General features: G+C 44.2%; 2 protein-coding genes across 6 annotated transcripts in view; one reads left to right on the forward strand and one right to left on the reverse strand.

Moving 5' to 3' along the window:
* Positions 1-7,605, forward strand: part of pdzrn3b (PDZ domain containing RING finger 3b) — an 87,358-nt gene extending 79,753 nt beyond the window's left edge. For all 5 annotated transcript variants that reach the window (XM_076096266.1, XM_076096267.1, XM_076096264.1 and 2 more), the window contains 7 exons: positions 299-555; positions 2,136-2,220; positions 4,018-4,116; positions 4,265-4,327; positions 4,578-4,679; positions 4,850-4,966; positions 5,336-7,605. In XM_076096266.1, the coding sequence (XP_075952381.1) occupies positions 299-555; positions 2,136-2,220; positions 4,018-4,116; positions 4,265-4,327; positions 4,578-4,679; positions 4,850-4,966; positions 5,336-6,811 (2,199 nt within the window). In that variant the 3' untranslated portion in view covers positions 6,812-7,605. The remainder of the gene's footprint in view (positions 1-298; positions 556-2,135; positions 2,221-4,017; positions 4,117-4,264; positions 4,328-4,577; positions 4,680-4,849; positions 4,967-5,335) is intronic.
* An 11,805-nt stretch (positions 7,606-19,410) lies between these two features.
* Positions 19,411-26,001, reverse strand: ppp4r2b (protein phosphatase 4, regulatory subunit 2b). Its single transcript, XM_076095878.1, has 9 exons — positions 25,864-26,001; positions 25,095-25,176; positions 24,611-24,781; positions 22,945-23,038; positions 22,806-22,843; positions 22,606-22,680; positions 22,339-22,485; positions 21,937-22,244; positions 19,411-21,023 (listed from the first exon to the last, which is right to left on the reverse strand). The coding sequence occupies exons 1-9, from the start codon at positions 25,895-25,897 to the stop codon at positions 20,632-20,634; spliced, it is 1,341 nt and encodes a 446-aa protein (XP_075951993.1). The 5' UTR covers positions 25,898-26,001; the 3' UTR covers positions 19,411-20,631.
* Between the last annotated feature and the right edge of the window lie 1,398 nt (positions 26,002-27,399).

Raw genomic sequence — 27,399 nt, forward strand, 5'->3', positions numbered from 1 at the left:
CACTCTGCTCGGTCCGACTGTGACCCTGTAAAACAAGCTGAGGCAGTAATGAGTCGTTTCTCCTACAGAATATCGCTGTTGAGTTTGTGTGGGCGCAGTGCTTCACGTGAGGCCTTAATCATCTTAATCATGATTCAATCAGTGAGGAGTACTGAACATCATCTTCAGTCTAAGAGACCACAACAGCAAATGGAATAACAGCTGACGTGTTTTGCGTCCTTCTATCTAGTTTCTTCATTTAAAAAAACAGAATTCTTAACAAAAATTGCTGATTCGTCCTCTCTTCGTCTTCTTCCAGGTCAATGGCAAGGACCTCTCCAAGACCACCCACGACCAGGCGGTGGAGGCCTTCCGCACGGCCAAGGAGCCCATCGTGGTCCAGGTTCTGCGCCGAGCCCCGCATCCCAAAGAAGCGGTCGGCTCGGCTGGTGACGCCCAGGTCTCGGACATCAGCACCCAGACGGACATCACCCTCCAGCACATCATGGCCCTTACAAAGCTCTCCCCCTCTTCACCCCCCATGACGGAGCTGGAGGAGTATCTGCTCCCAGAGGAGTAAGTGCCAGCTCGGTTCATGAAGACCTAGAGAGAAAGCACTGCTAGAATGAGAAGATGGCTTAGAAATTGAATGACATATATATTTATTGTCCGCATAATACATACAATGACCACGTGGTTACATACATGCGTTCCTGTCCCTACAGTACATAGCCAAAATGGCTCCTCAGTGGCCTTAATCTGACACACCTGGGTTGCTGGACTCTCAGAACCCATTGGCAATCAGTCCGACAACGATTTAGACTCTGAGGGAAACTACGGTCATTGTTTACAGGCCGATTAGCAACTTGAGACTCGAGACTGGATTTGGCATTGAGAGACGACGTCTACTACCGGATTATTTAGGATTATAAGTAGCCACTTTTTTAGCAGGGTTTATTTTTTACTAGTGAAAAGCTACATCGTCTTCAAACCGTAGGCGATGCGATCGGAGATTGCAGTTAGGCTTCTTTTCATCTCCACACGCAACCAATGCCTGCAAATGTGATTGGTCGATACTGCTCGGACTACAGACGGAAATCAGAACACCAAACGCCTCCAATACCTAAATTCTTGCCCACAGATTCTGCACTCGTATACAGATCAGACCAGGGATGAATGAAGCATAAGGCTGCTTTCAGATGGACAACAGCGATGCGTGAAAAAAGAAAAAAAAAAACATTACATCTATTATGCAAAACCAGCACCTCTGGACCATACATACGTCATCATCTTATCGGTACCTGAAGCAATACGCCTCGACAAACTCCAACCTGATCTGGGCCGTGTGTGGTCCCCCAGTGCCAGGATACAGCCGAGTGTGCGGACACTTGACCGGCAACCTGCTCGGTAGAAAATCGTTTTTTATAAACCATCCAGCAAAACGCGCTTCCGGAAAAAGCCCACTTTGCATTTTGAAGATACAGGAATTCTTTGGATTCAGAACACTCGGCAGTGTTAAAAAGGTCACCTCACTCTCAGAGACACAGCCAGACCTTTCACTTTAACAGTCAATTAAGAGAGCGACACCTTATCTTCTTCTCCAGACCACACAGCTGTGAACACCCAGGACGCGTCGGACGTTTGAAAGGAAAACGTCCCCGTCACTTACGGGAGATGACAGCTCCTCCGGGGCACACAGCCGCATTCAAATGACTGTTTAGTTCATGCATATTTGCATATTCACAAATTGCATCTATTGTTTGTGTGTGTGTGTGGGTGTGGGTGTGCGTGTGCGTGTTAGCCCCCGGAGCTCAGAGGCTTTGGCTGCATTTCAAAACCCCGTGGCAGCAGCAGTTGCCCTTTAATGAATAATTGTGATTCCTTTAATTGATTTCTGAGACAAATTAATAACACGGCATGTTAATTTGTGATTAGCCTCCGGGTCTAGCTTCAATATATCTGATTCAAGAGTGATTTCTACATTGAGCTCTTCTTACTTCCGCTCTCCTTCTCATTCATTTTTTCACAATCTGGGGCAAAGTTAAATCCAGATTGTCAAATGTGTTAGAAAAGGATTTTATTAATTTTTTTAAATGTGTTTTTATTAAATGAGCATTTACTCTTTCCCAGTTAATCTTACGTCCTTTTTCTCTCAGGCATCCTCCACATGCATACTTTGACCCCAACGACTTCCTGGTGGCCATGCAGCAGGACATAGAGCGCGAGGAGCTGGAATATGAGGTAAACGCCAACTCCACCCTCTCTCCATCTCCGCTCTCGCCTCAATGAAGATCTACATTCGGACGGCCGTGCATCATTTGCTACATAAGCAGACCCGAGGTCGCCTCCGTGTCTCCAGTCCAATGGCCAATAGCGACCACAAGTACTGATACATCCCAGTTATTGATGGGGCACTCTCCCTCTATACAGACACCGAGATGTCCTCCAGACAAGGGATCGAGTTGCTGGTCTGTTCCAACAGATGCACAGCGGTGACATCATTACTTATTAGTGACAAGGCCTAATACGTCTTCCTCGGCTGGAGGATAATTAGATGGCACAGATGATGGGGTCTGCGGGGATGAATCTGATGATGCACGCTAACAATGCCCGAATGAGGCCACGATCAAGCCTCCGCTGTGCTCCTTCAGTGACCTCCGCCGACCCCGACACCCCCCCCCCCCCCCCCCCCCCCCCCATTAGAAACCCCAGCCACCCACTGCTTGGTATTAATGGTATTCACGGAGGAGCTCGGAGGCTGAGACCAGGAAGGTGAAGTCCTGAAGGCAGATGTGTAGAAGACCAACACTGAGTAACCCCGGTGTCCTCACAGACTGACCCCACTCTACATCAGTTTCCTTTCATGCTTTGTCACTTTGTATACATCATAATGTTTCTATTTCGCACAAGAATAGATTAGAAATAACGGAATGCATAGTGACTACCAGTAAGTTAGTCTTTTTTAGCCTAACTCAGTGATGTATTTGGCTTTTCAGCAGGTTAAAAGAATAGATTGACGCTCTGGGAATTAGGTTTATTTGCATTCTTGTCTGGCAGCTTGTCAAAGCCGTAAAGTTGTCCGGCAACCAGCCAAGACTCCGGGAACCAACTGTTCCTAAGTTGAAACTTAGCCTGGTCTTAGCCTAACTCCAACCAGAGCATCATTTAGAAAAATGCAACAAAAAACAATGGGCAAGGGTATGAGTAGGGGGGAGGGGAGGGGAGGGGTTGCTCAGTGGGCATTAGCATTCCTCGATCAATATACACAACATATATCAAACAAAGGGTTCTCGGCGATATGCGAATAATACGGTCACTATAAACTTTAAACTCACTACACTGCCTGATCGGATATAACTCCCTATAGCAATATTACAGTACCGTATTAAATTGACACCGTGGTCGATAAAAATGCCCAAATGTACGGCGAGTGCCATAAATATACAATGTGGGGTTATAAAAATGTGATAGAGACACTGTGGCATGGTTTTCTACCATGTGACCCCAGAGCTTCTCCATAAAAACGAGTTCTTACATGTTACTACATTTCTCATCTAACTCTTGGGGGGGGGGGGGAGCAGTAAAAGTATTTGCCAAAATGTCAAACTATTCCTGTAAGACAGTCTTCAGCATTCAGACGAGACTCCGTTTTTTTGGGGCGGATTAACCCTGTCAGAGCCCGTCCTCTGCCCTCGAGGAACAGCGGCGCTCGAATCTTTATCTGTATCTGTGAGATTACGGCCGTTGACAAGTGAGAAAAGGCGCTCCGCCCGTCTGCGGTCCACTGCATCGTCTCTCATCCTGTCAGCGGGCCCTCTAAGGAAGCCAATGGCTTCCCGGCGTCCAGCTGAGAGATTCATTACAGTGATTGATGGATCGGTGTTACTCCAAGAACCCATTTCGCAGTCGGTATATTTAGTCCGTCCAGACAAACATGAGAAAATATATACAACCATATTCTACTCAATCTTTATAAAAATAAAAAGCTAATAATTTCAAATGGACGTGATATTATTTTGTGTGTGTGTGTCTTACCAGGAAGTGGATTTATACCGAGCCAACATCCAAGACAAGCTCGGCCTGACGATCTGTTACAGGACTGACGATGAGGACGAGGCTGGGATCTACATTAGTGAGGTATGTGGTGCAGCGTAGCTCTCAGATCAACTTCAGTGACCGCTGGGACGGTCAGCAGTGACCATGTTTTCTTTAAGTCAGAAGTGGAAGACACAGAAGTCCTGACTGGACCGAGTTAGTCAGTAATCATTTGTTCTCTGTTCTTTAGATTGATCCAAACAGCATTGCTGCAAAGGACGGCAGAATTAGAGAAGGGGACAAAATCATTCAGGTAAGATCACCGAAATCTCAGCAGTTGTACTTTCTCTTTCTTCAATATTCAGTTCATGTATATTTCTAGGACCCTATTGCTTTCTTGTAAATTAATCAAAAATATAAAAAAACAATATTTTATCTATGTTATGTTCTTTAAGGAGTGGTGTCGAGCGGTAAAAGTAGCATAAATGTACAAATATAATGGGTACAAACTCGTTTTATTTTGAAAAGATCGGGTGTTGAAATTGTCCCTTCTGTCCCCCAAGATCAATGGTATTGAGATCCAGAACCGGGAGGATGCTGTAGCGCTGCTGACCAGTGAGGGGAACCAGAATGTGTCTCTGCTGGTGGCCAGACCAGAGATCCAGGTACTAGGAATGTCAGTAGTGGTGTGAACCCAGTAAAGGTTCATTACAAGGTCTTTCATGCAAACAAACGAGAGCAAGACTTTCAATAGTAGAGTTTCATATTTTTCTGTGAAGGTGAAACATTTGCATCTAATGAGGCCTCTCTTCTTTTTCCCCAACATGCGTCTCAGCTGGACGAGGGCTGGATGGATGATGACAGGAACGACTTCCTGGATGACCTCCACATGGACATGCTGGAGCAGCAGCACCATCAGGCCATGCAGTTCACCGCCAGCATGCTGCAGCAGGTACACACACACACACACACACACACACACACACACACACACACACACACACACATGCACAGCGTGTAGAGGCAAACTAGCACCATCAATCTGCACCAACACATATGTTCATCTATAGATTATTTTGGCCGAGCCAATCCTGCAGAGAGACAGCTGCTGCTGTCAACATTTCTTTTAGCAACGCTTTTTCATATGGAAAAGCACATGCTCGTTGACAAAAAGTATTCAAAGCCTTTGTTGAAGATTGTGATTTAATACTGAAGGGTTCTCTGAGTGTAAATAAAGTAGCACTTTTAGTGGCAGTGGTAACAATCATGCAACTCAGTTCTCACTGTTTCTGAGTCATTTTGTCGTCTATTTGTTTCCCAGAAGAAGCACGAGGAGGACGGGGGCACCACGGACACGGCCACCCTGCTGTCCAACCACCACGAGAAGGACAGCGGCGTTGGTCGCACGGACGAGAGCACGCGGAACGACGAGAGCTCGGAGCAGGAGAACCTCGGCGACGACCAGACCACGGCCTCCAACACGCTGGGCAGCTGCAGAAAGCTCGCCTACAGCCAGGACACCCTCGGCAGCAGCGACCTGCCCTTCAGCAGCGAGTCCTTCATCTCCGCGGACTACGCTGACGCCGACTTCCTGGGCATCCCGGCTGACGAGTGCGAGCGCTTCAGGGAACTCCTGGAGCTGAAGTGCCAGATGAGGAACAGCGGGGCCCAGGGTCTTTACTACCAGGGCGTAGCAGGTCAGGACCAAGAGGGTGTGGACAAGGAGCTGGAGATGCTCAACGAGGAGCTGCGCACCATCGAGCTGGAGTGCTTGAATATCGTGCGCGCTCACAAGATGCAGCAGCTGAGGGAGCAGTGCCGCGAGTCCTGGATGCTCCACAACAGCGGCTTCCGTAACTACAACACCAGCATCGACGCGGGCCACCACGAGCTCTCAGACATCACAGAGCTGCCTGAGAAATCGGACAAAGACAGCTCCAGCGCGTACAACACTGGCGAGAGCTGCCGCAGCACCCCTCTCACGTTGGAGCTGTCTCCAGACAACTCGCTCCGACGAGAGGCAGAGAATCAGGATCCGGCTGGACCGTCGGGCTCCACCAGCTCTAACGGCAAGGACCCCAAACCTCTCATGTCCCCCGTCCAAGAAGCCAGCGGCCCCAGCCGGAGCAGAGGCTCCACCAAGGATCCAGATGGAGCCCCGCCGGCAGAGAGCAAGGAGCGGAAGCAACATTCGCCGTACAAGCATGCCCACATCCCCGCCCACGCCCAGCACTACCAGAGCTACATGCAGCTGATCCAGCAGAAATCCGCCGTTGAGTACGCCCAGAGCCAGATGAGCCTGGTCAGCATGTGCCGGGACCCCATCGACCCCGGCGACCTGGACCCCAAGATGGAGTGGAAGGTGAAGATCCGCAGCGACGGCACGCGCTACATCACCAAGCGGCCTGTGCGGGACAAGCTGCTGAGGGAGCGCGCCCTGCGCATCCACGCGGAGCGCAGCGGCATGACCACGGACGACGACGCCATCAGCGAGCTGAAGATGGGTCGCTACTGGAGCAAGGAGGAGAGGAAGCAGCACGCAGTCCGCTCCAAAGAGCAGAGGCAGCGCCGCGAGTTCATGAAGCAGAGCCGAGCGGACTGCCTGAAGGAGCAGTCGGGCCCAGACGACAGGAGGGAACCCAACATCATCGAACTCAGCCACAAAAAGATGATGAAAAAGAGAAATAAGAAAATATTTGACAACTGGATGACCATCCAGGAACTGCTGACCCACGGTGCCAAGTCACCAGATGGCACAAGGGTTTACAACTCACTCCTGTCTGTGACCACAGTGTAAGTCCGGTTCCGAGTTCAGGTGGCGGGCCAGCCAGAGGAGGACGGACCGGAGTGTAACGGACTGTACATAGGACACTACCAGTTGGGGTAGAGATTCCTGCCTCGTTCAATGTGGCAACATTTTGTAAATAGGAAATAAGGAGAGCCTTGCTTGGACGAACGTTGTCCACCACTGCGGTGAAGAGGAGGTCTTTATGACGATGGTTGGACTCGACATGAATGGGACATGGCTTTGAGGATGCTTTTGGAAGCTTTTTTTTGTTTTTTTTCAAATTCTTCAATAACATTTTCTACCTTTTTGTGCTCTTTTGAATATTTTTTGGAAGGTTTTTTTGAAGGTGTGTAAAGACCGCGTGCCATACGTAAACAGCCAGCATTTACACTATTTTACATTATTTTGTTCGCACTATATATCTCTTATCAGTATTTTACTGTTATGCATACTTAATGCTTTTATGGAAACAATGCTATTTTCCTGCAAGGTAGAACACGTAATCCTTTTCAAAAGGACTTTTGTAAATTAAAAAAAATTCAATTTTTGTAACAAATCCACTTTTTTAGTGTTAATTTCTCTCTAATGGTGCTGATTTCCCAAAGTTAATACCACCCGCGATGTACCATCCGTTACATAATGTAGAGGACGTCATAACGTGATGTCATTGTGCGTGTACCTATCTTTAGACAAAGATGTTTCCTCGCATTGGAACTTAAATGTCTGTGTTTGTTAAGACACACGTCGTAGTCGCTTTTGCTTTCTTAGGGTTTCATGTATCGGACGGAATAACAGCTTAACAAATCCTTAGTTAGCCTCACAATTTGATGTCTTGTAAAATGAGAGAAATAATAAATTATTGTTTTATATATGATGAGCTTTCAAATGTTGGTGGAATTTGTCATTTGTGTGAGTTGTCGGGTCGCCAGAGATGTGACCACACGAGGGAAAGAAGAATCCGTGTGAAGTTCCAATCCCCAGTATGTATGAATGGGTGAGGGTGGCTACAGTAAGACACAACTCAATCCAGCTGTATAGAGTGTGGAGGGTCCCAACAATCCATCAGAGGGTGGTCCATGTGACAGAATACCCACAAAGATATCCCTCGGGTTTGAAAAGAAATGTTTCAATCCCACTTTGCTTCTGGTGCTTGTTCAACATTACTGTTGTAGAGTTTAACGCTGGGTAATAAAAGCCCCCATTGCTCTCTTGTTTAATACATTTTTAAATACAGCATGCGCATTCTCAATGGACTAACACAATCGGACGCTCTGCTCATGTAAATTTGCCAACTTGTCGTAATGACTGCAGGAATCCTGAGGCAAAGAGAAGTCTATTGTCTGTGTTTCATGTCGGACCCCCAACTAAGACAGCAGCAGCATGTCCGACTGGCATTGACATGAAACGATCCAATCAGCACAGACCCCTGCTGTCCAGATCTGATGGTTGAAGGCTAACAATGTTTGTTTTTTCTTGTCATCGCGACCATCTTTCCCTCGCATTGGTTTAGCAGTGGTGGCTGCCCTCCATCCGCTTCTATTGGTCCATCAGTTCTTAAGGAGCACGTTGTTTTATGTTGGGACCAAGTTGTCCGGGACGCTGGCATGAGGCTCCATCACATGGCATCACATGTCTCCTTGCCGGGCTGATGGTTTATTTATCTGACTCAAGACTCCCCCCCCCCCCCCCCCCCCCCCCCCCCATCTGTTAGAGGGACCTGGTACAGTCCCATATGATCCTGCAATTAGCATCTCAGTGCCTCATCACTGAGGACAAAGGCAGCTCAGACTCCGCTGATACACTAAGTATACTTTTGTCATCTCACCTCCATCAAACGCACCTTTTGTGGGGTTTCCTTTATGTGGCAACAACAGTTAGGTCAACATTAATATGCGTTCAGTGTGTTTATTCATACTCGAGTGCATCAATACTTTGAGCTGTATCTTTTTGAAAGAAGAAAGTTTTTACACTCTCTGATCATAATCTCTATCTATCTATATCCCTAATAACCAATCCCTCAATCTCCAAAAACTGTCCGTCCTACAGTACACTTCCCATGAAAGCGTCATTCATGAGACCCTTCCTGCCGGGTACTGCAAACACCCACGGCTTTCAAACTCCAGGCCCCAAATCTGTAATGCTGGCTTAAAATAGAAGGAAAAAAACAGGATGTCACTTGAGTTATTTTGTCAGACTTTCCTAGTGCAAGATAAGACATTAGCATACCTGCCCATAGCTAGTGAAGTGACTCGTGTAATATGAGTGGAGTGGCCCTTTAAAGGCTGATTGGGATTGATTTATTATCATCAGCTTAACTGTTGACATAATGTCTGAGAAAATAAATCTCACCGTCATGGTCGCTGACATTAAAACTTCCAACTAGCCCCTCCCCACAGAATGTCCCCCCTCATGCAACTCTTATTACTGAATTATGTAAAACAACGTATTATTATTACAAAGGACTGTAATTCTGCTTTAAAAATCCAAAGTACTTTCTTCAGTTTGTATTATTTGTCAGAACTAGTTCATGCGTTCATCTCTTCCCTCCATTTTTTGACTCAGCGTGACTTAAGGCGGATCATTATGATAATGAGAGCAGCCTGTGGTGCAGGCCCAGTCTCCTCCTCTATGCCTGGTAGAATGTAATTGATTACTCCTCCTTAAGCCTGACCAAATCCAAGCCCAGTGATTTATGGCTCGGTACAAGTCTCTGAACGCACTCTTTTAATGAGATAACAATATGGCATGCAAGGCAAACAAAAAGCTCCGGCAATCAATTCTGGGATGCCCCCCCCCCCCCTCACATACTTGTCTTCACTACCCCCATGTATTTTTTTATTATCTTGATTGATCTTGATACCCTTTATTGCTATAAATCATGAAAGTGTTCGTCTCCCCACCCATTCGACGGTCGCATGTTGGGGCTCATCAGTTCAAATGAGACACTCCGGTGTACTCATCCATTAACTGATAAGGAGGCGGGCCCTCTGCTGATTCTGATGCTGCTCCCCCCCCCCCCCCCCCCCCCGCAGGGACTGAGAAGCGCTGATGGGCTCGTAGCTGCTTGACAAGCCCAGATATAATCCCTCGACATATTTACAAGACCGTCTTACAATATTCACTTTGACGGACGACAGCGGAACTCACTTCAGGGGAACGTTTTGTGGCACGTCTTGGTAAAAGAAAATCCACTTGTAGTGTCTGATTTTTGCATGACCTACATTATGAGAAAGCTCTGAGGCGAAACGTCGCTTCAGCAAGTTCAGAACGCTTTGAGACTGTGTTGGCACATCTTGGATTAAAGGGAGCAAGCTGCTGGATAAACAGAAAGAAATGCTGAACCACGTATTCACGCTCTCTCCACCCTGTCTGAACGTCAGCAGCCAGAAAGACTGTACTTACATGTGCAGGCATGTCCTCGGAGCTTTTCAGGCTCTGACCTCTAAATATTTGAAGAGTTTTGTTCCAAAAAGATGTGATATTCACAATAAAAGGTAAAGCCAGAGGAATATTGCTGATGTAAAACTGCAGCTCAGCATGGGAAATTGAAATATCGCAAAAAGTTGCATTCAAACTTGGGGCAATAGAGTTTCCAGCACTCGTTACCAGTCGGGATCATGCACATATCTTCACTAGTGATGTAGTGTATTTTTCCCAAAATGTAATTACTGTATATTTGTGTGTTGAGAGCAATCATTCTGACCTCGACTTGCTGGAGTGATGAGCGGTTTAAGTCCATTGTACTAAGACTACTGTGATAACCTCGCAAGATATTAGCAGCAATAGATTTACTGTTTTATATCAAATGGATCTTTCCCTCTGAACTGAGTAAAAATACAACAAATGCATTGCTTTTTAATGTACAATAGAAAATTACCTCAAATATGGTTTTTCTAAGAGGTCCCAAAAGACACAACTAGACTTTAGAAAGCACACTTATCGAAAATATGTTTTGTAAGTGATCTATGGACTGGGGCAGCGCAATTGCTGTGTATTTATACACAACTCTGTGAAGAACCGTAAATTGCTTTTATCAGTATCTCGGCCGACTTCATCTTTCATGCTGCCTGCAGTAATGTCAAACATGACAACAATGAAATACAAACTGGGGATTGTTTTCAAGAAGTGACAACTTCATTGTATTTTACAGCATTTTATCACGTTCGCTGTGAAATTGTACGTGACAGCCGTGACAGATGGGCAAATCTCCAAAGGTAACGAAATATATCACATACATAAAGTGAATAGTAAAACCCACGACCCGCTCTGATTTATCACAAGTACCAGACGGAACAACACCGAGACATTACGATGATTAATGAACAGGACAGGAACACGCAGGAGACATGAGCCCGGACAACCTGCAAGAACCAGTTAGAATGTAGATCAGGAGTAGAATATTGATCATGTGATCATTTTGATGATGTTGATTCTCAGTTGCCAATAGTTCAAATCAATGTGCTTTATATAAAAGCACAGAAACTTTTCCCAATCAGGGAAGGGGAGCTGGAAGGAGAAGTTTCTCCTGTTTTGTGTGTGTGTGTATGTATATATATATATATATATATATATATATATATATATATATATATATATATATATATATATATATATATATATATATATATATATATATATATATATATATATATATATATATATATATATATATATATATATATATATATACACACACACCCCCGAGGGGTCCATTGCCCCCATGACGTGGACTTAAAAGTCAAAGAAGAAAGCTTGATTTGAAGGTTCAGATTCCACAACTCTGAGCGACCTTCCCAGTGGTCTGAAACAAAGTGTATGGTGGCACCGTGATTGTCAGTGGTCGGGCCCGCGGGCCGCTGATGCTTCTGTCATTTCTTTGCACTTCGACTAAAAGGTCAGGAGAGGTGTGAAGGACCAGGGTACGCATAAAGCTGAGAGAGCAGGTAAAGGGGGGGAAAAAATAGGGATTTTATTCACTCGAAGTATTTAAAAGAATTAAGATAGGTAACAAATTCAAGCAAAAGTGACAAATTAGAATAACTATATAAAGTTAAAATAATTGCACTGAAGTCTAAGCACAACTTAAGAGTGCGTGCTCTTCTGACCAAGAAACACTACCCCCCATTGCACAACTGCATGATTATATATACTATGCTGGCCCGTCCATAGTTGATTGCAGGGGAGCGAAGACATTCCTCCTCTGTGTTGCACATGTAGTGGTTCCTGAGAACACCCCCCCTGTCTGTCATAGAATGGCACAGTCCAATTGTCCAGGCTGATCTACTTAGGCAGGTGAGATGCAGCAGCGCAGTCTTTTTCCAGAAGGATGGTCGGCTACAGGACGCTTCGCTGTGCCTGGTCGAGGCTGGTTGCAGCCGCCACAAGAGGCAATAAGGCAGCAAGTGTTCGGTCAGCTAGAAGAATAAATGTGTTCCGTAAACCTTCACCTTAACTAGATAAGAAGGACTTTCACAATGACAAAACATCAGTGGTTACAAATGAATCCAGACACATACTTTCTTCACTCAAAATGTTTTTGTATGACAAACTGTACTGGAGATTCTGCACACCATACTGTACAAATTCCATTTCTTTAAGTGGAATTTAGCTATTTTCCAACTTCATTTGAAAATGTTCTTTTTCTCATCTTCTTGCATGTTTTCCACCACATGAATGCGAAATGCCAGCCAACTCTTTGAAAGCCAAAGACGCGTAAATGTCTCCTAACTGCGTATTTGACCCTTGCATTGACTTGTTCGCTTCAAAGGCCCCGCTGCTTGTGTTTTTTATGGCCCAGCGGAGCCGTAACTCACAGCGGTCCGTCCTCCCACAGCTCGTCCCCTCTCTGCTCAACTATTCTCACAGCGCAGTTGTTCCTGGGTCAGATCGCATGGACCTCTAAGTCTCCCGCTCCGCAGATTTATTGGTTGACAGCTAATTTATCCATTATTCCAAATGATGGGCTTCGGTCGGCAACTGAAGAAGGAAGGAGAGAAAGAAAGACCACATTTCCCACTGGATCCAAATGATTTAGCTCACCCCTGTGCAGAGAGTATCAGCGCTCATGTTCAAAGAGACTCTGCGGAGTGCGGCGCTTGATGCCACCGACGTCATGAAGTGTTAAGTACAGAACTGTCACAACAGGCTGACTGCATGAACCTGATGAAAAAAAACACAGCCGCCGAGAAATGAGCAGAGTTTTGGTTATAGAGATTGAACACAGATAATGTGCTATGATTAAAAAACGTAGCGACCAAATAACACAAGACAGAGACCATTGGTCCTTGTTTGTAATGGGCACTTGAACTTCCCGACATCTTTCTTGTGAAATGGTATCTTCTATCTTCAGTGGTGACCTGCACCATGCTGTACAAGTGGGTGTAAAGGCCGCTCACATCCCGTGGAAAAGAAATATTAAATCTGAACAAGCAGATAAAATGAGTCATGCCCCCCAGATCGTGAAACCTCTCTTGGAAGTTCCATTATGCGTTTCCATGAAACTTCAGGCAAACTTTACAAGATAACAACATCCAGACTTCGCTAAGCCATAGCATTGGAAGGAATGCTTCCAATGGGATCAATTGTATTCGACGGATCAGAGATAGATAAGAAGATTGATTCTGGGAGAGGGAGCCAATAAGAAGCCGGAGCCAGAAGGTCATCAGCCGATCAGCGCTGGTTGCCAAGAAATGGTTACATCATGTAACTCAATGTATCCTCATACAACGGTGCATTATGATATCTGACAAAAAGTTATTTTGTTATTTTTCGTGGATTTTTCCTATGAATGTCCAGCAACAACAAGCAATCAGCGCGCCTACCTTTATAGTAGGTCACCTGTCCTGGCTCACAATTACATGGATTATATTCAGTTTGATTACGTGGGTGATATACAAAGTATAGTACATTACGTTTTTGTAGGTATAACTACTTTATGTCACTTAATGGCCCATTGACACCAAGCGTCTGCACACCGATTAAAGTCTTTTGTTTCTTCATGGCTGGGTTGTACGACTCTGGTTACGTGATTGGCCATTGCTGCTGTGTGACGTCAGGTTGTGGTTCTCCAAAAGTTAATTCTCTGTGCGTTCCAATACCTACACTACCGTACTATTTAGTATGCTAGAAAACAGACTTAGTGTGTCCCAGTGGCCTTGGATGTAGTAATTCTGCTGTTGGGTAACTTTACTTCTTCGCCCATGGTTAGGCTTAAAACACTTATGCGTGTCTTTGAGCCTTTCAGAGCTCTAGATGATTAATCTGACCGTGTCAAACATTTCTGTTAATCTAAGGATTATATTGGCTTTTGACTCTGTCTGCTCCTCAAGAGAGTTCTACAAGCTAACGATGTAATTGCGAAATTAAACGGTGGTAAAATTAAACTGCTCCTCGTTTTCAGAGCATCCCCGCCAAGGGTTCCACTTTGAGAACCACTGGAGTAAGGAATTACAATCTCAGCATGATACAAGACATAATTGAAAGACTTTGCAAAGACATCTTCTTTTTTTTTTTTTTTTTAAGTTAATGAAACAAAACATGTACTCAAACTGTTTATGAAAAAAACATCAGTGATTTAGATTTTTTAAAAGGACATTATTGGTACAGTATACAAGCAGGACAGAAATGTGTCCGTATAAGTGAGTATGGGTGTATTTGTAGTGACAATAAATGTGCATGTGTATGGGTTCTTGTGTATGTGTGTAGTTTGGTTGGGCTTTTATTGACCATTAGCAATTATTAATATCCCCAGAGAGCATGAGGTAAGGCTGAAGTTCACATATTTAGCAAAGCTTGATTCTTACAATTTAGATGTCAGCCTATTAATATTTACTGTCCACCTGGCCCGTTCATTTATAATGCATGTGCCATGACGTCTCGCTAGTAATTCAAGTGCTGTGCACATAAAACGCTGGTCTCTAGAACCCCTCAGCTGTGTGACCGGCTCCGTGTGAGCAAGTCTTATTTCCTGCCTATCGATTTTAGAATACAACAAGCTGCTCTAAATGTGACAAAGGCTCGGTTTGGCGTTGTGGATGGACTGTGCTCATGGCACACGTTGTTGTTTTTTAACCCCGGGCCTTCCACAGCAGCAGTTCTTCTCAAACGTCCATGTTCTCACAAGCTACATTTCAACGTTATGTTCTTCCGGCTGAAAGTCGAATCAGTACAGAGTCCATTTCCATTTCGCTGCTTTTGAGGAGCTCAAATAAATAATTGCATGTCGTGGAAAGAGTGTCACGCCCGGTCACTTTCTTATTTATTTACCGTCAGACATACTTGAACCACAGGCCTGACGAATCACTACATGTCAGTGTTTGCTTGGACAGAGAGCAGCGGCTCAGACAGACACTCCGCCGTGTGCCTCTCCGGTTTGGCCTAACGAGCCATTATCATCATTATCGTAAAGCATCCAAGCAGCCGGCCTCCTCGGCAGCAGGATGCATACATACCAGCCTGCAACAGCGGTATCAACACGTACACACTCGATTGCTGTAATTGCACCTTTATTAGCCTCACATTCACACTTTTTACAACCCGGCGCAAAGAGCAGTTCGCATCTGTGAAAATGGCCTCTAAAAGCATGGGGCTGTTATCAACAAGACCCTTCAGTGCCATTAGACAGAGTGGCGGGGGAGGAAGCAGACCGGCACTGTGCTGCCAACATGTCGAGTAAAGTCAATTAGTGTACTTCATTAGGGTGTAGTAAACTGGCAAGAAGGCCATAACCGGAGGAATACTGGTAATGCTCCTTATTTTAGAGGGATATTTACGTTTGAATATGAATAAAATTGCAATGTTGTCACTGCTTGAGCATCAGAAACATAGAAAACATTGAGAAAGTTAGCATTTTTTGATACGGTGGGACACATTTATGCTTACAAAGAGCTGGAGGTGGGTTGGTTGAGATGTGGCAGTATGAAACACTGCTAAACATACCATCATTTACCCAGTTGATTAAGACATAAAGAACTGAATGGAACACACTTTCCTGCAACTCAACAATGAAAAAACAGAAATTTTGTTATTTTGCTACGCTCCTGTGACGGGAAACATTTTCTCAATTAGCTGCTTTCTCCCCTGGAAGTGCCGCACAGGTCATTATTGTTGATTCCTGATTCGTGGAAGTTATTACAGTTGCATCCTGGGGGAACACGGATGTCCAAACCAAAATCCATGACAATTGATCCGATAGTCGCCGAGACTTTCACTTGAGTTTCACTTAAAATAAGAAAATGTCAACCTCGTGGTGCTGCTGGATGAAAAGTCAGCGGATCACAAACGTCTCTGGGATACATCATCCGGGGACTATGAATATCTGTAACATTTTTTTGTGGAAATCCATAGATGGGATGTGGAGATATTTCTCCGGATAAATGAAAATTGTTACCCGCAGGAAAAGTCAGCGAAACACCAGAATCTTTAGGATGTATCCTCTGGGCACCATGAGTGTCAGTACATCAGGCTGACCGCTTGCATACCTAACAATATATCTCAAGTGAGAGACTTCCTGTCATGGTAGATGCAGAAAAACTACATTCTTCTCTAGTTAGTTAGATTAGTATAGAGCTTACTGCTCTACTTCAACAGGCCGACGCAGCCAGAGTCCTAACAAGACTACTTTCACCTGATTTCACCTCCTTAGATCTCTACATTGGCTTCCAAGTAGTGTAAGAACTGGCGCCTGTAAAGCCAACATGACCTCCACAGTACCCTCTCTGGAACTGCTTATTAAAAAGGAGACATCTCGGGTCACCTGTGGGTTAAACCAAAAGTTGGCGACGCTACTGGGTGCTGGAATACCTTGAAAGATTGTCCTAGATGTGTTTTCTATTAACTGTCTAGTATTTTCATGTGTCTGCGAAACCAAGATGCATGTCTTTGAACCACAAGGCAAAGCGCTTCTGTAGGAGTCGCACTCACACTCACCCTTTCGCTTACAGTTCTTGTAACACTGCCATCCTTTCCCCAGCCGAGCTCACAGCCAGGATCTTACTGCGCACCAACCCGGCGTACACTTTGTGCATCGTGTGATGTCTCAGAACTTTCCATCCTGGCATTTTCTGACGGGACGTGAAGCCGATCTCAGAGAGGACTCTGATGGGCATTGACACAAATAGACCAGCTGAATCAAAGCAGTCTTCCACTCGCAGCTTCTCTCTCTCTCTCTCTCTCTCTGTGTGATGATGATGCCATTCTGACAGAGAAGTGGAAATTCAAACAGCAGCCACCTGAGGTTGGTGCCCCCACACTGAGCCACATTCAAATCCATTCCTCAAACCCCCACTGGAGCCTGGACGTCAAAATAACTGAATCTCTCCCTTTTTTTTTTTCAATTGACCATTTCAGTACATTAGGGTAGTATTTCTAACTGTCCCCACTTTGCTGCAGCGGTGCTTGTGAAGTCTGTCTGGAGGCCTCCTGTGGTGGAGCCTCACCCTGCTGCCTCCAGTTTTAGGTTGACTTGGTGTTCTTGAAGTGGGGGGGGGGGGAATAAATGTTTTCAACAGAGAAAATGTGTCACCTTTATTTTCTCATGAAATATATGACGTGACAAGGAATTCACCACAAGGAAAGAAGCCGGTATTTACAAGCAGCGTATTCTAGATCCCATCTGATAAAAGCGTGAGAAACGAGACACGTGGGAGTCGATCTGATGTCTGTGGTTCTTTTGAGGAGGCGTGATAAATGTGTCACATGTTTTAAACCAAGCGGCAGCAGAAACTAACTGGCATTTGGACAATACAAGGAAAAATACGGTTATGCCATCTCATATTCATTCACAGGCAAGCGTGTTCTCCCTGGAGCACCAGGCGAGAGGTTTGCCGAGCAGGCAGCGCTGGACGGAGCTGAAGGAGGCCATGATGTCTTCTTTGTGTGAGGCGACTGAAGGCAATGTGTGTAAGGAGGCATATTGAATGCGTCACAGCCTGCATTCGGAAGCAGGAGGAGGAGTCGGCGCACATTCTGATTTCAGGGGCAGGCAAAGCATGTTTGGTCTGGCTCGGAAACTAAACAGTACCCTCTATTGGATGGCACGGAGATAGCCCCGGTCTGAGAGGACACGGTGCTGCTGCAGCTCCATCGGTGAACTTTTCAATCCTCTTCAATATGCAATACTCTCGGACTAAAAGAGAAACTCCTGTGTTATAATGACTTTTCTGAAGACTTGATGTACTTCTCCTGTTAATCCCGTCAGTGTCACCGAGTGTGTCCTACACTGAAGCGCTTCCCCCTTAACCTGATGACTCCAGACAATTAGTTTGATTATATGCACTAACGCTGACCACGGATCCATTTAACAGTTCTTCTCTCGAGGCAGGTAGTGAAGCATGAAGCTCAAGTATAACTACATCCGGCAGCACAGTGGGCTTTTTTTTTTTGTGTAGTCCAGAGGCCCCCAGGGGTCCATGAGGGGCCAGAAGTGAAATTGAGGAAGAGTTTAATTTCATAGTTACTTTAGTAGTTTGATCAAAGGCTTCACTCCACTCACTGCAGCTATCGCTGTATAAATTATACACGCATAGATACTGACACACAATTTACTTGGGAAATAAACACTAACATCCTTTTTTTTTTTTTTTATAATTCTGAAAAACAATTGGAATGCAAAGAAAAGAAAATGCCCTGCAGAGTGTTTTCCTTCACTTTCAATTTAATTTATTTATTTTTTGCTTCTCGGGGAGGCCAGAGGCAGCTTGCTGCTCTGACAACAGGCAGGCTGGAGTATTTACCTTTCTAAGATGTTACACCCTGCTGATAGGAGTCCTGTTCCCCACGGCTGCAGACACAGAAGGCAGTGGAGATATCATTTGGGGCCCAAAGCAAAAAATCTGCAAGTGCAGCGATGACATTGTAAAAGTGAGGAGTAACTAAGGTACAGTGCGACGAGTCATAGACATCTCTCTTTAAAAGCCTCCCTCCTCCTCCTCCTCCTGCTGTCCATATCCTCTGCCGTTCATAAAGCTACGGTCAGATTAAAAGTCATTTGGTGTCGACCCGTTTTTAATATCCCTCCTGACCTGGTATTTGTTTCCCCGGAGAGAAGTCTTCAAAGCCCACCGTTAAACCAGCGCGGCGTGGATTAATGCAGTTTATTTCCTCCGGGGGCCTGGGCAAATTTCAGCAGACAAAAGACAGCAGTGGAAGCAGATATTAGGACTTAATTTATTCGTCCCTCTGTATATTCAGATTATGACCAGAGCCCCACTAACAGATGGTGGGCCTCTACGGGAGACGCTTGCCAAACACTTTTTGTTAAATTCTTTGATTTGTTAATTGGCACTGATGCGCTGAAGCTGTATTTTGGAATCTTTTCACACCTACCGCATCACTACCTATTAATACACCACGATTAAGTAGTACTCTGGTACACACTGCAGACAATTAGTACGCAGTGTGGAGTTTGGGCACAGCAGAGGTTTGTGTTGCTCGAGTCAAAGGTTAGCTTCCAAAATAGAAGTGGAGAAATAAAAAGGTAGTTCCAAGTGTCAAAGCAATCAAACTACTGTCAATTTCATTAGTCAGCAGGAGAAGCACAAGTGTAGCTAATGTCGCTAACGAGTCGCTTCTGGTGACATAAACTAAAAAGTAAGCAAGACCACCACGCATAAAAATGTTAACATTTATTGCCGTTTCTGAATACCGCACTGAAAGCAAAAGCATTCAGAGTATACACAGAAATTATACAATTATATATGGTTTCACAAAGGCAGTGAACACATACTGTATTACAATCTACAAAAATCTACTTTACAGAAATTTAAAATTCTAAATATCAAAAAGTACAGCTGCAGAAACAGGTGTAGAGCTGGAACCAGAGACTGCTCCATATTATCGGTCGGTGAAACAACATGGTGACATCACAATACAAAGAAAGCAGAAGTCATCTTTGTACTTACAGCTGGTTTTGTAAACTACAACTGGCAGACGGAACAAAACAAAAAGACAAATTGAAATAAAAACATACTCCAAAATAACCAATTGAATTGAAATGATCATATAAATTATGGTGGTTTTATGCATCCAAAATATATCATTTTACAGAAGACGCCTCAACAAGGTAGCATGTCATTGTATTGTTAGTGGGATTGGTAGTGTATCATTGAAAACAAACAAAAAAAACACAATGGAGAAAAGAAAAGTCTCATCTCATAAGGAGAGAGAAATCAATTTTAAAACAATGCATGTTCTCAACAGCTTGGTGGAACTTGGTGGAGTAATAATATAGTGGTGGTGGGGGTGGGAATCGGTAGCTCAGATCTTTAAACCATTTCATAAATAATCAGGGGGCTGGTGTGGCTTTGCTCTGACCCTGGTAGCGTAGCACACCGGGCGTAGAAAACAGCGACTACAATCTGGTCACAAGGTCCGAATGGTTGGTGTGAGCGGTAGAAGAGAAAGAACCGGACCACCCCGGCACAACCCCGGCATCCGGACAACCCCGGCATCCGGACAACCCCGGCACAACACCGGCATCCGGACAACCCCGTCCAACATAAAAAAAAGAAGAAAGAATCCAGCCGAGAAACTCAAAACTGCTGCAACCAACCCCCTTTTAAGGGAAACTTTAAAACAGAGGATAAGAAGATCAATAAAATATTCCAGTTTAAAAGAAAGAAAACTTCAAATGAAAATTTATTTGTATGCCCACATCAATGCCAGGTAGCCATTTTGGAGGAGTGTCCAAAAAGTGGGGACGAGGCGGCGTCCGTCCTGTGTACGAGGTATCGTTGTCCTCATTCCCAGTGACAGTCAAGCTGGATTCAAGGACAAGCTGGTTCATGGTCACACATGGCTGCAGGGAGGGAGGGAGGGGGGGGGGCTTCAGTCTAGTCCTGCTCCATGGGCTCCTCAGTGGTCCCAGTGTTCAAGGTGGCACTTTCCATGGCGCCCTCTGTAGGAGCTTCAGGCGTACTGCTGGAGGGAGCGAGAGCTATGTCTTCTCTGGTCGCTTCTAAACTCTCCTCTATGCTACAGCTGCTACCGCTGCTGCCGCCGCTGCTGCCGCTGCTGCTGCTGCTGCTGCTGCTGCTGCTTACTGGGTCGCTGTTGCTTTCCTCGCTGGTCTCGGGGTTCTCCAGGACGCCTGCGGGCGCCTGCTGCTCCGTCTGATCCATGTCACTGCCCTCCTCCTGGGAGCCGCACGGCACCTCCCTCTCGGCCCGCTCGGCCTCCGGTCCGGAGCTCGCACACGCCTCCGCCTGCGTGCTGCTCGTTGGTTCTGTGGTGCAAAAAAGAAAATAAAAAGACGCGATTACAAAGTGCGTTTCGAGTTTTAGACTGAAACGACCCAAATATTTCCCCGACGGTTCGAGATAGATGAACGACTGATTTGCGTGTCAGCTGGTCAGGCAACCAGCTTCCTTTCATTATGGCAGAAAAGCTAGATCACATTTATATTTTTAGACATATTTAAAGAAAAGAATATCACACTCTTAACATTCAGCATCTTAAGCCTGAAGATTGCCCACATTAGGTTTGCGGGTCGGGTCATTTTGGAAGAATAATCTATTGTTGCTATAAGATGCTCATGTAAAATGATAATTATTCAAATCATAAAAAGAGAAACACAAAGAGGCTACATGTCCACAGTCAGCAATGAGTTGACATTAAAGGACATGAACAATCATTTAATTAAAATCAATAATTTAAAGCTCAACAATGAACTGTCATTGCCCGTCACACTGTAGGTTTGATATTTTCAGCATTTAATACGGTACTAAAACTAGTGCAGGCTAATCAAGCAGTCAATAGAAAGGTAACAATATTCAGTTTTAGAGATGTGTTGAAACAACTTTAGCATCATTTTGGAGGCTACAGTTTGTTGTGCTGCTGAACTGTATATACAGTAACAGAGGTGTGTTTTGTTATTTAGAATACCCACATTGATAACAATAAGGTGGACACAATTATAGAAACAATAACGCACCTGTAGCTAACAAACTGACTATCGAGTGTAATGTGCAGCCAAATAAAGTGCAATTGCAGCATCGCTCACGTTTTCCATTACCTTCCTGAGTGAACTCGGCTGTTTTAAGAAAGTGTTGGTGCATGAACAGTCCATACCATAATTTCCTCAGTAACGCATCACAAACAAACCAATTAACACACACATAAAATAAAATCAAGAGTACCTTGGTCCTCGGCGGAGGCAGCACTGCTGGAGGCTTCATTCTCCTTGCCGTACCCAGCCTTCTCCTCTTCCTCGTCCTCCTGGACCATGGCTTCTGCCTCCTTTGAGAGGCAGGTGGCGTGTAAAGGCCTCAGCGTGTCCGCCTCCTGGTCTTCCTCCTCGTCCTCGTCGTCGTCCTCGTCCTCGTCGTCCTTGCTGAACTTAAGTCTCTTCACTTCCTGCTGCTCGGATTCCATGTCCTCTTCCTCGTCTTCTTGGTGTTTGTTCTTCACCGAGCTCCCCAGGGAGCCTCCTGACGCCGACACCTCGCTGGCGAACAAAAAAAAGGAGACGCAGGAGATACAAAATGTGATTCCAGCAGGTTTGGAATAGACTTCCTGGTGCGTTATAGCCTCCGACATACCTGGAGTCTTTGTCGTCGTCGTCGTCCTGCTCCGTGTTGAGGTCTTTGTCGTCGGTGCTGTCGGGCAGCCCGTTGGCTGCTAGTGAGTGGGCCAGAGACAGCTTCGGTCGGGTCAGCGGCCGGGGAGTTCCAGGACCGTTCACTTTCCTAATAAAAACATCAAAACATGAGGAAAAGGACTGAAGAAAAAAATAACATTTTAACAATAATGACAAAAATCTTTATGTGTATTTTAGGATCAAGGACCACATCTGTCCCCAACACAACCTCTCTGTAAAAGCAGATGTGTTCCCAGGAAGCATCACTCCGTTCATTCTGTTCACCGCACTGCATCCATTTTTTCTGTACAAGCAAGTTATGAAAAACAAAAACCCTTTAATTAAAACATGATTCACCAAAACATGATATCCAGTTGTTATTTGGTTTTATTCTGAAGGGAAAGCGTTTCATTTGAAGAAGACACTTACTCTGAGGTTGGGTGAACACAGCTCACCACCATTACGTTCTGGACAGAAACAAGAATTCATAAATGAGTGATAACAGGTGAGAGCAGGTTAGATATTTAAGGAACAAAAAGAAAAAACAGCCACGATGATGAGGACATACCTTCTCCACCCCCCGAAGAAACTTATCTGTTCCTGTGTAGTTCCTCTTGGGTTCTGTGAGCAGCTCGCACAAGCGCTGGATCGTAAATGGAATTCTAGAATTAAGACAAAAAAGCAACAGAGTGAATATGCAGTGAATGGGAAATGTGTCATTTAGGTGGTCTTCTACACTAATTTGCACATTTTGTTTTATTCTTCTATTTAGTAAATTTGGTGAAACTCAGGAATAGCTGGCGCTTTGGAGTTAATGTGCATCAACATCACGAGAGAAGGGAAAGATATAGAGTACACTACTGTAGCACGATTACGTGACAGTTGTCAACTAATAGCATTTGGGATCATTTATACTTATTAAACATATCACTCAATCACGTCTAACTTTTACAAACTATCATAATCAATTAGTCGGATGATTATTTCCTCGATTCATCACTTGGGTCTATAAAATGTCGAAAACATATAAAATCTCAATCACAAGTTCCCAGAGCCCACGGTGTCTTCTTCAGATATTCAGTTTACTGTCGTATAAAATAATGAAAAGCAGCAAATCCTCATTTTGCAAAAGGTTGGAAGCGGGGCATTAAAAAAAACTCAAAACAATCAATTGATTATTAAACTTCTTGTCGGGCAATTTCTTGTCGATTCAGACCTATTTGACGTAGTTATCACTTTGGTTTCATTACTTTAACAGAGGACATTAATGTACACCTAACCTGTACAACTTTTGGGATCATTAAGGGGCTCGTTAATTATTATATCCTCCAGTACTGTCGAATATTTAACAAATATCTCATTGGATGAATATTTTATGAAACCACCAATGCCAATAGTCAACACGACAATATCTCCACAACAACGTTAAGAGGTATTTGGTTTAGAAATATACAACATTTTCTCCATATAGCTCGGCCCTAACGCAATGGCTGAGTCCCGAGATAAAAACTGTCCAAAGACATCACAACATCTGTGTTGACATGTCAGCCAAACAAATGGATAAATGGAGCAGTAAAGCCACCTTATCTTTGTTTTGACTTTGTTCAATTTAGTCCGTGAGGTTTACTGTCATCATAGTAGCACCCGGGTTTTCGTTGGTTAGTAACGGCAGGAGTGCAACAGCCCAAGCACCTTGGATGAAAGCAGCACGGCTAGCGTTTTTAGAAGCCCCTTAGACTTCCTTTTACCGGTTAGCATCTGATGTAGAAGCTGTCACGAGCCCGCCTGGTTCCTCCAAACCCCTCGAGTTGGGCTGGGTCTAAGTTATAGTTAGTCTTACTGGGTCAAGCTCCGTTCTACACCCGTGTGTCTCTGGTCTGCATCTCATATCAAAATGGAGCCGAGCAACCTCACAATCAGGTCTTCTCTTGCGTTACATCACCATCGTTGCAGAGGACGAATGTGTCAGTAGATAGTCTACACAGCATGAGTAAACTGAGATTTGTGTCACCCATGAATCATTACTTTGCACCATCACTGACACATTGCATTGTGACAAAAATGGGCATACCGGGCAATTTTACAGCAGTCACACAGGATGAAAAACATAATAATTATGTTGTAGAACAGATATATCCAGAACCAGACAAGTTATATCTGACTTCTCCATCCATACAGTCAGCCTGCCACCATTGCTGCCTGACAGATATGTGCTATTTTAGCTGGTCACCTACCCATTGTAACCCTTCACAATCTTCAGGATTCTCTCCTTCATGTCTTCAAATGGAATGGACTCCACGTTGGGATTTGCGGGACCTCTTTGCTCAGACGCTGAGGCGCTAAAGTCGTCCATCACCGTCTCCAATTTAAACAGGAAGTAGTCCTTAAATTGAGACCATTGAACCCTAGAGGAAAATGGTAAGCAGAATAGGGATCAGCACATTAGTATACAGGACACACTGTGTTGCATGCAATGGTTGCATGTCACACAGGAAGAGGCAAGACACACAGTTGCACTTCACACAGGAAGAGGCAATGACGTCAAAATCGCACGATGAACTAAGAAAATATAAATTCTGCAAATTCCGTATAAACCTTATTGCTGGACCTGCTGGAAATGCTGCACATTTACAAATGGTTATGCAAACAGTTGTATAATAAATAATAACATACGAGTGTTGTAGTAACGTTATTCATTTATCTGCTATGTTCACTTACATGGTCTCTCCAGTTTTGGCAATGTGACATAGAAACTGTTCCAGAAGAGGAGACGACTCCGACTTTGGTTTCTTATCAAAATCTGAGGAGAGAAAAACAAACACACACCGACATTACATTGTGTACTTTAGCCTGATCGGGAGGACAGGCTTTGATTTAACCTCCAGTTTTTAATAACTCGGCTGTACAGCTTTTGGGTGTTTTGGCTGCATTAAGCAGACTAAACGAAGCTTGTTTAGCGGGTCTCTGGAGACACTTTGGCTGATAACATTGTCAATTTAGCTATTTACATAACGTAACGTTAGCAGGCTAGTGGGTGCTATCCATCTAAGCTAGGTCCCTATGCTAGCTATAACTAGCTCAAGTTTAACGCACTGTGGCTAGCATTTGAAGTTAGCCGGTAAAACAGCAGTCTAACCGATTAGCCGGTGACACCGGCCAGATATTTCCTCTCAGAACAATAACGTCCGTTAGCTAAATTAAATCAAATTATATTATTAAATACATATGCGTCCGGGAGTACGGATAAAAAGAAGCATCACAGTTTGGTTAGCTTTCTTCCCCTGGCTAATGAATTGGACAGAGAGCTAACCATTTCCGTGAAAACCGCTTGTACAGTTAGCGTTAGCTAGCAGCTAGCAAGCGACATTAGCTTGTTAGCTAGAATCCGTGTGCATTTTTTTTTTTTAATAATATAGCAAATTCGGAGGCACGAGTACAACGTGTGGTCTCGATAAACACGACATCTGTCGAAGTAAACAGAAGTGACCTCTGAGCGCCTCTTGAAGCGAGTCAATTTCCATCACGCCGTTGCTCTCTTGTCAGTCTAGTGGATGTAAAGAAGCAGACTGGTCGTGTAGCTGCTGCTAGCTATGCTAAGACCTCACAGGCAAAGAGGAGGGAGCATTTTAACATGGCGCCGTGAGGTCACTGCCTGTTCAGCAACAGATGAGGCACGAGCGACATCATTATGGAAGAATAACCTATACAATAAGATACAACAACAAAATAAAATAAATATAAACATCTAAAATATATATATAGACATATATAATATCTATATATAAAGCACTGCAATGGCAAGAGCGACATCATCATGGAAAAATAACCTATACAATAAGATACAACTAAATAAAATAAAAGTTATTATATATATATATATATATATATATATATATATATATATATATATATATATATATATATATATATATATATATATATATATATATATATATATATGTATATTACTTACACTGGGTTTCCGATACAGAGTACCGATATGAGTTAATAACTTCACAGTGCTAATAATGACTTTGAAAACATGTTTTATTTTCATCAAATGTTCCTCACTTTCTGACAACAAATTAAACATACAACATGATGCTGTTGCTGATATTGTAACATTCAACATTGTGTTTTCCTGAGCATAGTTAGCAGGAGGGATGTCAACAGTGAACTGTTAACCAACAATAAGAATTCAGTTAAAAGAAATGCAAGTTTCCAGCTGCAGTGACAAAACAGTTTACCGAATCTGTGTTACGGTTGTGAACCTGCGCTCTTCGGCAGCGATGAAGGAGTGGTCCAGGTGTTTCCCTGAAGCACTGTTTGAGCTTTTAAAAAGATGGTTTCAGGGTCTCAGGGAGGCTTTTTCTTATGGTTTGTTTATTTTGGGCCCGAAATATTATGCAGAGAAGAAGACTGTACACACATTAGTGAACTTTTGGCTGGTTCTGCCAAGTTGGCCCTCTGGCTCACACACAAGAACTCAGCTCAGAGTGCCAGCAGTGTGGTATGCCGGACTGCTGAGGGTGGAATACATTTATTATCAGATGATAAACAGTGTGCAGGCCTTTAGCCACATAAACGTTTCTGTGTTTGGACGGCAGGTTTTGTTGCATTTTAAGCTCAAGTGATGATGTTTCAGTGATCTGGTATCTCCCTGAAATGGTCCAATAAAGGGGTTTTGAATAACTCTCCTCTCCTCTATTCTCTTCTCCTTTCCTAAATTCAGGTCTATTTATTCGACAATACTGCGAATGCTACTGTACTGAATAACTGTGTCCTTTTTGATGAATTATTCTACACAATTTCTTCTTGTCGCTTTAAAGACGTACACATTCAACACAGTTCACATAGCTCGGCGAAGATTCGCGAATCACTTGAATCTTCTCGCTTCGCTAATAAACTCCCTCAGGGCCGTGATGTTCAGGTTCTGTGGAGTCCTTGGCCTTCTTACCGTGTTTCTCAGAGGGCAGACTGCATCCTTCAAGCCGAGGTCACAGGTGAGGAGACGGTCTGGGAC

This window comes from Anarhichas minor, unplaced genomic scaffold (genome assembly GCF_050575085.1).
Source record: "Anarhichas minor isolate MPS153535 unplaced genomic scaffold, ASM5057508v1 ptg000021l, whole genome shotgun sequence".
Taxonomy (NCBI): Eukaryota; Metazoa; Chordata; class Actinopteri; order Perciformes; family Anarhichadidae; genus Anarhichas; species Anarhichas minor.

Bases quoted from the DNA above. Each gene is read 5' to 3' on its own strand.
- ppp4r2b (XM_076095878.1), bottom strand. From the start codon at position 25,897: ATGGAAATTGACTCGCTTCAAGAGGCGCTCAGAG. The intron at 24,782-25,094 runs GTAAGTGAACAT...ATTTTCCTCTAG, and splicing joins GCCAAAACTGGAGAGACCAT to GGTTCAATGGTCTCAATTTA. The intron at 23,039-24,610 runs GTAGGTGACCAG...TCTTAATTCTAG, and splicing joins ATTGTGAAGGGTTACAATGG to AATTCCATTTACGATCCAGC.